Raw genomic sequence first — 15,524 nt, forward strand, 5'->3', positions numbered from 1 at the left:
ATGCTAGTAAGTTTCAATTTATATGTAATTTATCGGTTTACAAAATTATTTTGAATTTTTCATGACAGGTTACTTTTACTATACTTTGTTTTTTTAGCATTAGAAAAAGACCACACGATCTTACCGTGTCTCTTTATTGAAAAACACCTTTGAAAAATAAGTCACAGCAGATATGTTTACGTTCTTTTGATTTCATAAGTTATAGTCACTATTTTTTTAAAGCGTTTTTAATAAACAGACTTCAAGATCGTGTAGTCCTTTCTAATACAAAAAAACGAGGTATAATGATGATGATGATAATAGGTATAATATAGGCACTATGGGTACCAGAGAGACACAAACTTTAGTGTCAATATTGGATAGGCAACAGTGTCAGAAAAAAAAAATTGGTGGCCAGTAAATGAAAATAAAATATGTCTATAAATTGGACAAGTTATTCTGCCTCCCAGATATATATCTATATGTGTTTTAATGCCAAGCTTGTCTTATCTTTTACTAAAATATCTAATAATACTTTACGTAAGATTGATATTATATTTAGTTAATTTACTCGTAAATAATATTTTGCTCACTTTAAGTTAAATTTAGCTAAAATTTGTGTATTAACCCTGTAATTCTTGAACTGACAACTAAACCTCACTAATTGCATAAAATAAAACAAAAATCAACCTTATTTTGTTACCAGTACGGTTCACTGTGGTTTTGAATTTGTGGTAGTAATAACCATGGTATAAGGGGTCATCCATTAATTACATCACACGTTTAGGGGGAGGGAGGGGGTCAAGAAAATGTGACATATTGTAACAAGGGGGAGGGGGGAGTCACAAACTTTGTGACGTCACTTTTAACTTCATCAGTAACCGAAAATTTATTTAAATTATTTTATTCGCTATACAGTTAAATAACAAGTTTTTGAAACGATAATCGTTTTAATTAGATTAATTTTATTTCTTAATCAGTGTTGGGTTATAAAATTACTAATATTTCTTTTGTCAAAAATATTTTGATAAAATATTAAATAAATAATTGCCGATTTCGTTGAAGAAATGTGACGTCACACTAGGGGGGAGGGGTTTGCCAAAAGTGACCAAGTGTGACAAGGAGGGGGGAAGGGGTCATAAAACCTAGAAATTCGTGTGACGTAATAATATACTCCTCCTGGTATTCTCTTCCCGTCTTTTCGTGGTCACGTGACTGACACAAGCCTTCGTCATCATGCGACAGCGCTATATGATAATATGCGATAGCGCTATATAAAGTGGCAATGTTATTGTGACGTAGGCTTGTGTCACTCTAGGAAGCGAAGACCATGTTTTATTAGACTGTGGTAATAACTGAGTTTTGGTTGTCATCTGACGATTTTAAGGAGTAGCGTACCATCGCCCGCACTGTTAACTGACAGTTCCTAAACCTTATTACAAAGGGCATAAAGTCCACCGATGGACAGTTAATAGTGTTGCTGTTTGGTCGAGCGTAGTTTTTTCAGCCGATCTAATTCATTCTCATTTAGTTGTGTATTGTAATACTTCTCTGTTCTTAGGTTGTTTCAAAGTATTGTTAGCTAAAGTGTCATTCTATGGAACTTGCTAACTATGTAAACAAAAGTCACTAGTAAATTCATCATTTTTTGACAATTTCAATATGGCGGTTTGTTTACATAGTTAGCAAGTTCCATAGAATGACACTTTAATGAGATATTTATTGATAGAGCCATATCATTCCACCGATTAGCTCACGAATCTTATTTAGTTGTGGTTTTTCACATATCTACACGTAATAATTAAATAGGTAATTACACTAGGTTGTAGATACTTAACCTTTTAACCGCCATAGATTTTTTCATCGAGCGTGCTCGTGTCGCTGGCGGTACCAAGTTACACGAAGTTTTGTCTTACTTATCAGACCGCGGCGAAATGAGCCCGATTTTGTATGTCTTATTATACCAGTCTACAGCTGTTAAAAGGTTAAGGACAATTATTATTAATTTAGTTCAACTTCTATAACTTTGTTTTATTCCTATCCGGTTGTGCTTTTTTTTAATATTGATAGGTAATGAAATGATAAATATATCGATGGGAACTATGATATACGAGTGATGTTGAGAAGACTGCAACATATTGGTTGGTACTTATCTGAGGTTGTAGAATTGATATTAATAGGGGGTTGTATATTTATTACATAATAATTTTTCTATTGATAACAAATCGTCAGGTGACAAGCAAAACTCACTAATTACCGCCACAAGTTAATAGCCATAGTGAACCATATTAGTACTAAAAGAAGGTCGATTTTTGTTTAGTAATTAGTGACTTGCTTGTCACCTGACGAAATCATCTTGACAAATACTTAATTGTACATTAAATTTCTTGTACATCTAAATCGGACGTTTCTTTTCAAAAATGGATATTAATATTATACAAACGAATATTTGTAGAAAGTTTGTAAAAAGTGAAGGTGAAACGTAATTTTTATTAATTTAATTTATATAAATTCTCGATCTAGATCCAGCTTTATATAAAATCCCAACTTGTATGTTTTACGTAATAAATAAACAGTAATTGAAGGTTAACTAACTATACTAATACCATATCTAATAGTAAGATTGATTTTGTGCATTTAATGATCTTAAAACATACCTAATTTGAAAATAAAAATATGTTTTAAGGAGTATGATAATATTTAAACCAATTTAAACTGTTGTGAGACATACTAACATTGAATAATTTTACGGTTTAGACTCACTTGTTTTAGGGCTCTCCGAAACATGACGCGCGAGTGACTAAAAACAAGTGAGTCTAAACTTTTTTTTAGTCACTCGCGCGACATGTTTCGGAGAGCCTAAACAAGTGAGTCTAAACCGTAAAATTATTCAATATTTAATCAACTTCTGAAAACGAAGTTTAGATACCTAAATAACTTTTTATCGAAGATAATTGGACTAATTTATCTAATTATATTTATAATTTTTCTACGCGATTTTGCCATAAAGTTAATCAATATAAATAAATTATGAAGTCGTATTACATTATGCAATATTGCACTTTTAAATGTATGTAATGTAACTCAATATTAAATAATTGTCACTAGAATTTAATTCACTCATGTAGTAAAATGCAAAAAACGTAGGTATAAGGAACTAAATGTGGTCCTAATGAATATGCTCATATTAATTTTTTAACAATGTTGTAGGTTATATATTTGAGAGCACTGAAATCTCTTTAGATTCACTTGCAAAATTATTAAAACTTATACAGATGAGTACATAATTATTTTCCATCGTATTTTCACGAAAACGTACGAACGTGTCCTGCTATTTCAGTCAGTCTCGGTACAAAAAGTACTGAGGTTGTCTGAAGTAGCATGACAAATACGAACGTTTCCGAGAAAATATGATGGAAAACAATTATGCACTAGGTACAGTCGCCATCAGATATATCGGAGCGGCCAAGGTGCTCACAAATATCGGAACACGCCTCTATTGTCAGGGCGTTAGAGCGCGTGTTCAGATATTGTGAACACCTTGGCCGCTCCGATATATCTGATGGCGACTGTACATCTTTACATAGATTGTACGAAATAATGAAATGAAACAAATCACTTCGATATACCTTAAATAGGCCGCTATAAGTTTAGTGTAAACTGTAAACCTATATTTGTAGAGTCTGACCAAGCTAACTATGCATGGCATTTGTAATGACAAAGTGTGGCAATGTCATCATTAATGCCAAATATCTATGAAAATATGATGTTTATAGGCGTTTTCACTTAAAAGTGTACCATTTACTTTTATTCAAAAATCCATCAACTTATGGGTTCTTTCTACTTAGAACCACGAGGACTATAGATTTAAAAAGGAAAATGTGTCCCAAAAAAAATGTCAGTTCTGTAACGCATTTTCACATATGTACTTACATTTTGTATGGACCTTTACAAAACTGACACCCAACATTTGTATGAAAAACTGGGGACCCTTTTTTTCTTTGTCTCATTCAATAGTACTCGTGATTTTGAGTCTAAATAACCCAAAAGTTGATGGTTTTAAAAAAACAATTTAGAAGGTACAATTTTTTCGGAAACTCCCTTATAATGACGCTGCCTTACTTTGTTCTATTCTTAGTCTATGCAAAGTTAGCATAGCCTTAGACGGACTCTTAACTACCTGTGTGTGCACCCCAATGATTTTAGATATATTTTTATTGAGCAGGCCTATTATTGGTTGGGCCTGGATCATTTATCATTATCACTAATAATTTGACATCTAAATGCCATTGAACTTTAAAAATAAACTTTTATTAAATCACTTAGTTTTTCATTTCCCTCTCTTATTTCTTTTTAGAACAGACTTAAATCAGTCACAATACAATTTCACTCACACGCCAACATATTAGCTACAATAGAGCGTATAAGCCTTACTTGAAAGCATGAAAACTACCCTCATGATGATTGATAGATGACAAATTTAATGGGATGTAATATATGGAAAAGAATCCTACCCACAGTCTGATAATAAAAATGGAACCTGAAAAAAAGAGTTATATTTGAATAAATTTCTTCTATTCAAAGTTAATTCAGGTCCGTTGCAACAAATTTAATGACTATAATCTATAACTTTCTCGGTACTGTATTGACAACATAAAATGTTTTCATCAAATTTTACTCTTGTAATTACTGTTTGTACCAAAATAAAGAGAAAAAAATATAGGATGGATCCTTTTCGCTAAACTAAGTCAAAATATTACTATGTACTCGTAGTTCGTTATCGGCACTATGACCACAACTAGCAACGACATCAGGAGTCCATATATTAGTTCACAGGGTTAAGTACAAAATAAAGAAACTCATGTTCATAGAAGACATTTATTTATAAATGATAATACAATACATTCGAGGAAGGCACTTCTGAGGAGATATAGTTAAATTATCGACAGTGAAGGAATGACTTGGTTACGTGACTAAATTACAAATAATAAACAAATATAAAATATATAGTATAACACCTCGGCCACGAAACGCACGCTTCCGTGGCCCTACGGTAAAATTATTTACATTTAAAAAGAAATTCCAGTAAAAAAAACATAAAAACTCTTAGAAATCTCAAGTTCTTTCCAAAAAAAGAAAACTGTTTTAGGGAAAAATGTTTATAGGTAAGCTTTGATTTTTAGTAACATAAGATTTTTTAAGACTGCGGTACTGTTAAATATACATTTAAGATATGTTAAATTTTCTAATTTTAAATTGTAATAGTCATACTACACGGCCCGTCAGATGTCATCACTCATAAAATGCTGGTAAGTAAATTTTATTTGTGAAAAATCTCATAGAATTGAACTTAAATTGACCGTATTTGAGGTTGGTAGAGGTTGTGGCGGTTATGAATCCCCTTATTCATACCGCAGTAAGACCGCAGTCCTTTGACAGATCTAATTCAAATATTTATGAACAATAATTATTAATTTTCCCACCTGACATGCCGTGTAAAATGTCCAATAGTGTCAGATATTTAACCATACATTAATTTATTTTTTTGTCGATTGTATTAAATGTTATGACAAACGCGTGCTTCGAATTCGACAGTAGATGGCGCTGTACGGCTCCGTACATTATGCGGTAACTCTGCTGCCCTCCTAACGAAAAGTGCAATAACTAGAGTCAAGCTACTTTCGAGAAAAACGCGGTAAAAGATTTTAAATTTGTTTAGTTGATATCTCCAATATTACACATCCTATTGACTTGAAACTTTGACCAAAAAATAGATAATATTTTTGAGTTTATTTGTACATACCTAATAATTATTTATTTATTTATTTATACTATAAAAAATGAGCAAACGCACTTATGCTTAGGATGGTCCAATACAGACATGATATAATTACAAGCCATAACTGCAATAAGTAGTCTACTTATTGCACTTATCGTTAGTAATCAAGATATTACGATTATTTTAAGCAATTATAGTATGCTGCTGTACTGTATGCTTGAATCTTAAGTACAATAAGTAGTTTACTTATTGCAGTTTTAATTAGTAAGACGATGTGGTTAATTTTCTTTTCTATTATGGTTGTTGCAAAAGTGTATTTTTAACCGACTTCCAAATCTAAAAGGAGGAGGTTATCAATTCGGTTGTATGTTTTTTTTATATTTTTTTATTTTTATTTTTTATGTTTACTCCATACCTTCGTCATTACAGGACCGATTTTGAAAATTCTTTTTTTAATTGGATGTACAGATTGGTCCCGTGTTTGTCAAAACCCAGTTCTAATGATGGGATCCATGAGGAATTGAGGGAACTCCTCAAATCAAGCATATACATTAAGAAAGGTGACATTTGATGAAGTGGAACTGCTGATGATGATCAGAAGGGAACTCCTCAACGACGCATAGTTCACGTTTTACGATTGGTCCTCTTCGTTATGTTTGTTAAGCAAGTTAAGTTTTTAAGCCATATTTTTGTCAGGCTCGAGTTCTGATGATGGGTTCCACGAGGAATCGAGGGAACTCCTCAAATCTTAAAGGCATGCGTATAGAGATTTTTTGTATTTTCATCAGAAAATCAAGTATTTTTATTAAAAACTGTCGCATTTGATGAAGTGGAACTGCTGATAATGATCAGAACAGAACTCTTCAACGACGCATAGTTCACGTGTGGTGATTTGTCCTCTTCGTTATGTTTATTGAGCAAATTAAGTTTTTAAGCCACATTTATGTCAAGCTCGAGTTCTGAACATGGGATCCATGAGGTCGAGGGAACTCCTCAAATCTTAAAGGCATACGTATAGAGATTTTTGTATTTTCAACAGAAAATCAAGCGTTTACATTAAAAACTGTCGCATTTGATGAAGTGGAACTGCTGATGATGATTAGAACAGAACTCTTCAACGATGCATAGTTTGGCGATTTCGATTTTGTGGGTTAGGTTAGGATAGAACTGCGACCCTTAGAGAAACGAAGTGCTACTAGAAAAGTGGGTAAGGTTAGGTTAGAACTGCGACCCTTACAGAAACGAAATATGCTACGAGAAAAAGGTGACGAAGTGGATTACTAATTACTATATCAGTTAAATACCAGCCAATAATGTATATATGGCATTTCAAACTATTTTGAGAAGTCGGTTTTTTTCTATTAAAGATTATATGACATAACATTACAATAACACAAGTAATAAAAAAAATAAACATTTATTTTTAGAGTCCTACTTCTGGTAAATAATACTAGTTTTTCATGTCTCACTATTGCAATTATATTTTTTTTTTACTAGCCTATTTGAGTGTCCCACTCCTGGGCAAAGGCCTCTCCCCTTAATTTCCACGACTCCCGATTTGGTGCTTCCTCCGGCCAGTTGTTCAGGAAGTTGTCCAGGTCATCTCGCCATCTCCGTTTGGGCCTACCGCGGCCACGTCCCTCTACCGGCATCCACCTGGTGGCTAAGCTAGCCCACCTCTCCGGATGCATGCGGTAGACGTGACCGGCCCAGTCCCATTTGAGCCTAGCGGTTTTTTCGCCTAAGTCAGCAATGCGGGTTTTAGAGCGGAGCGTGGTGTTTCTTATGCGATCAGTTACTTTGACAATTATATTATTCGATAAAAAAATCTAACAAAAATAGGCGACTGATGGATGCTCATGGCACAAAATCGAAACTTATTCCGTACCCTTCGCCCGCAGTGAACATTTTACTACTCATAAATGCGACAACTTGCCATCATATTGCACCGTTATTGGTAAAACTATACTGTCTGTGCCCCATCGTCCTAAACATAAATGCAATAACTTAGTTGTATTGCCTTGTTATTAAATAAACTTATCATTAAAATTTCGACAATCCTAAACATAAGTGTAACAACTTCACTTATTGCGTTTATGATTAGTTATTGGACTAACATTTGTTATCATAATTTTACTAAGCATAAGAGCGATAACTACAGTTATGTCGTTCTTCATAAGTAAATCACAAGTCATTGCTTCAGATATTGCAGTTTTGATTAATAAAAAACATGTTTACGTTACAGATACCTTAAAACTGTCTAAGAAGAAAATATAGAACTCGTTATGCTCAACGCGAATATGTATATAACTCAACTTGACCCAAAACTCGAGTTATTGCACTTTTCGTTAGGAGGGCAGTCTGGCTGTCAAAATATGACGTTTGTCAATTTTATTGCCATCTACAGCTGCCAAATTCGGGGCACGATTTTTTTACACATCTTATAAGATCAATGCTTTTATACTAAAGTAGGTTAAAACGTTTAAAAGTCGACAACATTCATAATAGAAATAACATTCCATTGAACAATATAACTATTAATAGTATTAATACATACAGGGTGTTTCTGACTACCCTGTTAACGTTTACTTAAATTAATTATAGAAACATTTGGCGCCGCCCTTATGTATATACCGAGAATTTTATTACCTTAAGGTATGAAAGAAGGCATAAAAGGTATATTTCTAAAGTCAGATTCGACTAAACTGGAATAAAATTTCATTATAAGCATATCCGAGGGTCTAGACAAGTTGACAATTGTACATCGACGAACGCCAAACGAAAAGAAGAAATGTATCGGAATGACAGATGCTGCGAAAAGTCACGTGACTCTTTCCATACATTATTTAAATTTCGATTGGCGTTTTCTGTCAACGATTGTAATCTTGACTAGGCCCCCCCAATGATCCCTGGGGCCTATTACATAATAAAATACAAGCTAATACTATTAGTGATTTTGTATGTAAATTCACTCATAGTATTAGCTTGTATTTTATTATGCAATAGGCCCCAGGTTGGTCGTTTGAAGCCGTTTTGAAACTAAACATACTACATATTATGGACTATTTATATTTTCATTTATAAGCTCGACACATCGTTTCTTTAAATACATATTTATTCTAGAATACCTCAGAAGCATAATATATATAGATTACTTTCTAATAATTTCAAGATATACGTCAGATACATGAAATAATTTTTACCTTAGGTAGTATTCCCCATTGAAAATATATATAAAACACTATCTAATCGCAATGCGTTTGTAATATTTTATACCAACATTTTTTTAATTTCATTTAAAATGGCTCTTTGACACTAAGTATATTTACTAGATGTAGTGCTCCATTACCCCTGTGCTATAGTAAGCACATTACGTAACTACGTCGAAAGGACTATGCGTCAAAATGGCCCCAAAACCAACAGAGTTGAGAGTCGGGTCATTAGATAGGTATTTCTCGGTACTTCATTTCGTTCTATCGGCACCAAGCGGAATTCCATTGCAGAACTGAGATATTGGTATTTTAGTCATAATGTCGTCACCCTTATTACGAGGGTCGCACTGAAATATTCGGGAATGGGACACTTAGAAATAACATAATAGAAACAGGCATATAATTTATAAAAATGTAACTCTTTATAAAACTTTTAAGGTATATTCCATTTGGTTGTCATTTGTATTTAAGAATTACTGGCAATTTGAAAATTGTATGTCGAACATTATTTGAATTTTTGGCCAAGTGATTTTTCGGATCATATTTTTAAACGGTTTTCAATATGCCCTCAGCGAACAAATAAAAGTTACAATGGGCTTCTGTTATTTTTTTATGAACTAGAGTTCATCGTACGCTCGTTTGCAGTTAAAATTAAATATGAAAGTCACTTTCATTTTATCCCATGGGTGATCTTAAAGAAGCATGTCATTCCAAAGCGACGTCAAAAATTAAAATCGCATTTGTGCTGTTAATTAAAAAGACTGCCAAAAAAGTTGCATATCGGCAGATTTCGACATTCCTAAATATTCATATGACAACAGTAAAAAAATCTTTTATATATATATATATATGTAAAAAAACTTCAATTCCGTTGGCTACTCCACGAATTTCATACAAAACCACTAAGGCCCCAAAATCGCCATACAAAAAGGACTTTGGGATTATGAGCCGTGTGCATTACAGAATGATTACTTTCAAAAGAAAATTTATATGCGTGGTCAGTTTGAGTTTAAGTATGTATTAAAATAAAGATTGACCGTCTAGATGCGACAGTTTTCTCTATTCCCGACATTTTCAGTGCAACCCTCGTACCTAGGCAATAGAGTCCACCGCCGGGCGAACGCGGCAATTCATTCGGTGTGCTCGCCCGGCGGTGCGCGAACATCTACCCTGCAGCAATTAATTTACTTACTTGGACTGTATTGACTGGGTAATAAGGGTGACGACATTTTGGCTAAAATACCAATATCTCTGTTCTGCAATGGAATTCCGCTTGGTGCCCATAGAACAAAATGAAGTACATAGAAATACCTATCTAATGACCTTACTCTCATTTCTGTTGGCGTTGGGTCCAGGCTCCATACAAAGTTGCCCATGGTCCTTTAAAGGGCCATATGTACTGGAAAATGTACGATACACGTGCGCATAGGTCATTCGCACTTCGATCGTAAATAACTATAAAATAATTCCGGCAAATTAATATTAAATGTAATACTAATATATGGTAAGTTAACCCGTTATCAAACCACCCTATTTCTGTAGATGTATTAGAATATCTAAAATGAAATGTTGGAAAAATCTATCACAATTATTAATATTATTAGACACCAATATAGCACTTCTAACAAAAATCTAGACAATATATTTCCCTATTAATTTACAGAGCTAAGTAAAACCAAGTATTGACAGTAAACTCAAATGCAAAGTTAACCCATTCAACGCTGGTCGCGACATTTTGTCGTAACGCCTATAGGAAACAATTTGCTACATACCGGAAAAACTAAGGCTACGTGGCACTACGAGCGTAACTTAAGTAAAATCATGAAATGGTGTTAAATAACATTGAAAAAGTTAAACTGTAACATTATAATAATTAAATAATTGTACAAAATAAATAAATTGATTTGCTAGTGGATCTTAAATCTTAAAGTAATACGGCGGTTTAAGGTGTAGCCAGTTGACTGCAAATGATTTTTTGGCAGTTTATACAACATAAGACTTCTACACCAAGAAATGTAATCGGTGATCAGGAACCAATTTTTCTTATTCAGTCGTCGATGGCGATCACATTTAACTATCGGACCAACTTCGAAATCACAAAAAAAATTGCCTGTTTCATACATTTGGGTTGGTCCGATGTTGATATTTTCTATGAGAGAGTTTATTTTTTTTTTCGCGATTTCGCGGTTGGTTTCATAGTTAAATGTGATCGCCGTCGCTGACTGAATTAGAAAAATTGGTTCCTGATCACCGATTAAAAATCATCGTGTATAGGTACCCCTAAATAATGTTTTAGCCTCCTAAAGCCCAAGGTCCTACCTATAGTACTTATTCAGTTCAATTAAATTTATATCATATTATTCATATTCTACTGGAACAGAGTTGCTTTTGCTTTGTTTCGTTCAGTTTTTGAACAACGCATAATCAACTCTATTTCCTAGACTAAACGTTCAAATTTCTGTGGCAAATATTGCATTTATCATTTGTATGGCTGGGCCTTGGGAGGTTAGGTTAATCTTTTGCCACACCTTAACCGATTAAAAAAAATAGAAACACTTAATACTCATTCAGGTAAGTAACATTATAGTGCTATCCCATGTAAAAAATACATTTGTACATACCAACATATATCAAAAACAATATGATTAATATATAATTTCAAATTCATTTCATTCCGATTGATTTGCAACATATTTTGTGACCGAATTAATTGCCAATGACAAATTAGATAAAAACTATATGTAAACTAAAAATTAAAAAATTAAACAACAATTTTAGAAAAGATACCCACCTATGAAAGGTCCCCCAAGTCTGTGCCCAAGTGTGTCTGTGTGTCTGTGTGTGTGTGTGTGTGTGTGTGTGTGTGTGTGTGTGTGTGTGTCTGTGTGTGGGTCTGTGTGTGGGTCTGTGTGTGTGTCTGTGTGTCTGTGTGTGTGTGTGTGTGTCTGGCTATATTACCCTGTAGCCAGCCTCATGGGCACCCTTCCGCAGGGCTCAGACTTGGGGGACCTTTCATATGTGGGTATTTTTTCTATTGTTGTTTAATTTTTAAGTAGGTTTATTTTAATGTTAGTTTAGTTTTGTAGGTAGTTTTAATTTTAGGTAACTAAAAATAGATTAAGAGTGTTGGCGGCTAAGTGACATTGGTTAATTTGAGACTTGTAAAATAGGGACCGTGCGCGTTGTAGGTTCTGCTATCTTTTTTAGGGTTCCGTACCCAAAGGGTAAAACGGGACCCTATTACTAAGACTTCGCTGTCCGTCCGTCCGTCCGTCCGTCCGTCCGTCCGTCCGTCTGTCACCAGGCCGTATCTCACGAACCGTGATAGCTAGACAGTTGAAATTTTCACAGATGATGTATTTCTGTTGCCGCTATAACAACAAATACTAAAAACAGAATAAAATAAAGATTTAAATGGGGCTCCCATACAACAAACGTGATTTTTGACCAAAGTTAAGCAACGTCGGGAGTGGTCAGTACTTGGATGGGTGACCGTTTTTTTTTTGCTTTTTTTTTGTTTTTTTTTTTTATATGGTACGGAACCCTTCGTGCGCGAGTCCGACTCGCACTTGCCCGATTTTTTTATACTACGTCGGCGGCAAACAAGCGTACGGCCCGCCTGATGGTAAGCAGTCTCTGTAGCCTATGGACGCCTGCAACTCCAGGGGTGTAACATGCGTGTTGCCGACCCTAACACTCCGCACCCTCGTTGAAAGTGGCAACCATCACATAGCCAACACTTATATCGCAGAATACCCGATTAAATATACACTATACCCGTTATGCAAAATACTATATGTATTTTCCTTGTACCACCACATTGGCAAAATAACCGATAGAACATCTGAACATTCTAAAATATGTGTCGAAGCAAAGAGAATTGATTATAATAAATAGGTAAAGTCTAAGAAAAAAACGTGCCCGTTAGTTTGACATCAAAAACAGATGGCGCTGTACTGCGCCATATGTTTTGCGGTCACTGATCTGTCAAACGTCAACTTTTGACAGTCAAAGTTACCGCAAAATGTATGGAGCTGTACAGGTCCATCTCGTTTATCTGTCAAATTCGAAGCACAAAATTGTCTTAGATTTGACACATCTTAATACTCAAACAATACATCTTTGGTCGAAGTCTCATCAAAGGTGCAACTTTGTCGCTTACCATAAGGACGAGATTTGCTTGTATCTTATACGAATAACCTATCAAAGCGTCTTTATGGAAAGTGACAAAGTGCGTTTTGCCGGCCGCGGACACATGAACTCAATGTCCCGTGCTTACATATATCTGAACACATACTAACGCATTCACAATAGAGGCGTGTTCAGATATTTTTGAGCACCTTGGCCGCTCCGATATATCTGATGGTGACTGTACCATATTTGCAAAATACTTTATTAGCCATATACCATTTGTAAATAATATAAACACTTTTTTTTTTAATAACGTTATCTGGACACCGTTATTTTAATTTGCATATGGAATTAAAAAATAGAAACAATATTATTACCTAACTTAAAAAAATAAAAAGTTTAGGACTAGCATAAGTTCCCGAGGCACGTGATCGCATAGTCTGTCAAACCACTCTGTCAATAAGGCGCGAAATTCAGATTGTCTATGGGATGATAACCCTGCTGACGGAAATGGCTTGACAGACTATATTTCTTTTGCTTTATAAAATAATAAAAAGTTTGGCGACGAAATATTACTATCACTTATGCTAGCCCTACACATATCTCACATTATCCCTTACTAACATTAAACTAATATAATAAAATGTCAAATAAATTGCATGCAATCAATACATGTATGTAATCAAAACAATACGATTAAAAAAATATATGCAATAATAAACAATAAAAATACAATAAAATTGACTTAATACGAATTCTCGTAATTGCTTTTTGGCGTGAAAAAATGCATTTGACAGTTATTTAGCATTAAAGTTGATATTAATAAACAATAAACAAGTACATAAGCGGTATCATGGTCGCATTATTATCACCTGTCGTGCCAAGCGTCACAATCGCACTTAAATGTTTGTTAGAACGTGACAGGCATGCTGACAAATGATAAAGAGCCGACCATATTAGCCCTACAGGTCACTGTTTTATACAGGAGCAAAATATTCATATGATAATCAAGTAATCATTCGATTTACTAATACCATGCATATTTGTCGTTTATCGACGCGAATAAATAATTTAATCACATTATATGTAAAGATCCAGTTAAATACTTAGATATGATTCGAGTACAATGTATCCTGGTCACATATTAACAAAAATAATCCCTAATTTCCCGATCTTTATAAAAAATTCTAACATTTCATAAACTGTTCTTGTATATCTGATGCCTCCTTGGGCGTTAAGGTACAATTCCAATTCCGACAGCATGCAGCGGCGGCAGCACTTTCATATTAAATTTAACCTCTAATAGTATAGCCTCCTAAGGCCCATTCATACAAGAAAAATATCCAAACCTTGTCAGTGAAATTTGAATCTACAATGTAAGGAACAGAGTTGATTTTGTTTTGTTTGAAAAATGATCAAAACAAAATAAATGAGGAGTCTTTTCAAAAGGGCTTATTTCTCTATGAATACCATACAAAAATAAGACTATAGATATGACAAATTGAACTCTTTGCCTTTGTCAATATGGTTCAATGACCCCGTTGTGTAAGGTATTTTATAAAAGCAATATAAAAGTCAAAATAGTCCGATTTTAACATCCGTACTCAACGCTTGCAACGCTCACTAAATTATACACAAACGTGACGTCACGTGTATATGGCAGACGAAGTGAATGGAAAAATAAGAAAATTACTATTATGAACGTGATATAAACTACATATATTGTGTTTTATCTCACTTACATATTTCTGAGTAAAATAATAAAAAATCGTATGGCACCTTTAAAAGTAAAACTGAAAACAAAAGATAAAATTTTGAAATTATAAGGGCCTATGTCCTTATTAAAATACGTCGAATCCTGTGGCCGCTTGAATCCAGAATTGGAACTATACCTTGACTTCGGTATAACGATACTTCCAAGCCTCCTATATAATATGCTAAGTACGCTTACAGCTTAGACTGCGGAGTAGGAACGACGTCCCGCCACCACGTCGCCCGCTCCATGCCGCCCGGTGTGTGGAACAGCTCTTTTTGAAGGTTTTGGTATAGCTGTAACAAAAATATTGTTATAAATATCATGAAAAGTAAGTGTCGATAAATGGATGATTTTTGTAGGGGACTTTGTATTATTTGACCTGACCTAAAAGGATCACATTTTAACAAGCTCGCCCCTTGTCGGCCTTTGCAAGACTTGTTGTGCGGGGGCGCCGAAACTGTTTTAGTATGAGGGCGCCTGCGGCGCTCGGCATTGGAGCGCGCGCAGCGCATCTTGTGAGTCGGACTCCGCCCTACATTGACTGTATGGGGACGAGTGTACGCCGGGCTTCGCTTGACTCTTTTCTATCATTGGTGCCCGGGGCGCCCAGCATTAGAGCGCGCGCGACGCGCTTCATCAGTCGACCTTCGCCCGACTTTCTCGGTGT

General features: G+C 34.6%; 1 protein-coding gene across 4 annotated transcripts in view; it reads right to left on the reverse strand.

Moving 5' to 3' along the window:
• Positions 1–4,843: 4,843 nt before the first annotated feature.
• LOC134793011 (peroxisomal acyl-coenzyme A oxidase 3) overlaps positions 4,844–15,524 on the reverse strand; it is a 41,277-nt gene continuing 30,596 nt past the window's right edge. For 3 of the 4 annotated variants that reach the window (XM_063764529.1, XM_063764527.1, XM_063764528.1), the window contains one exon: positions 4,844–15,150. In XM_063764529.1, the coding sequence (XP_063620599.1) occupies positions 15,049–15,150 (102 nt within the window). In that variant the 3' untranslated portion in view covers positions 4,844–15,048. The remainder of the gene's footprint in view (positions 15,151–15,524) is intronic. The other variant, XR_010144489.1, reaches the window with a different exon arrangement.

This window comes from Cydia splendana, chromosome 8 (genome assembly GCF_910591565.1).
Source record: "Cydia splendana chromosome 8, ilCydSple1.2, whole genome shotgun sequence".
Classification (NCBI taxonomy): Eukaryota; Metazoa; Arthropoda; class Insecta; order Lepidoptera; family Tortricidae; genus Cydia; species Cydia splendana.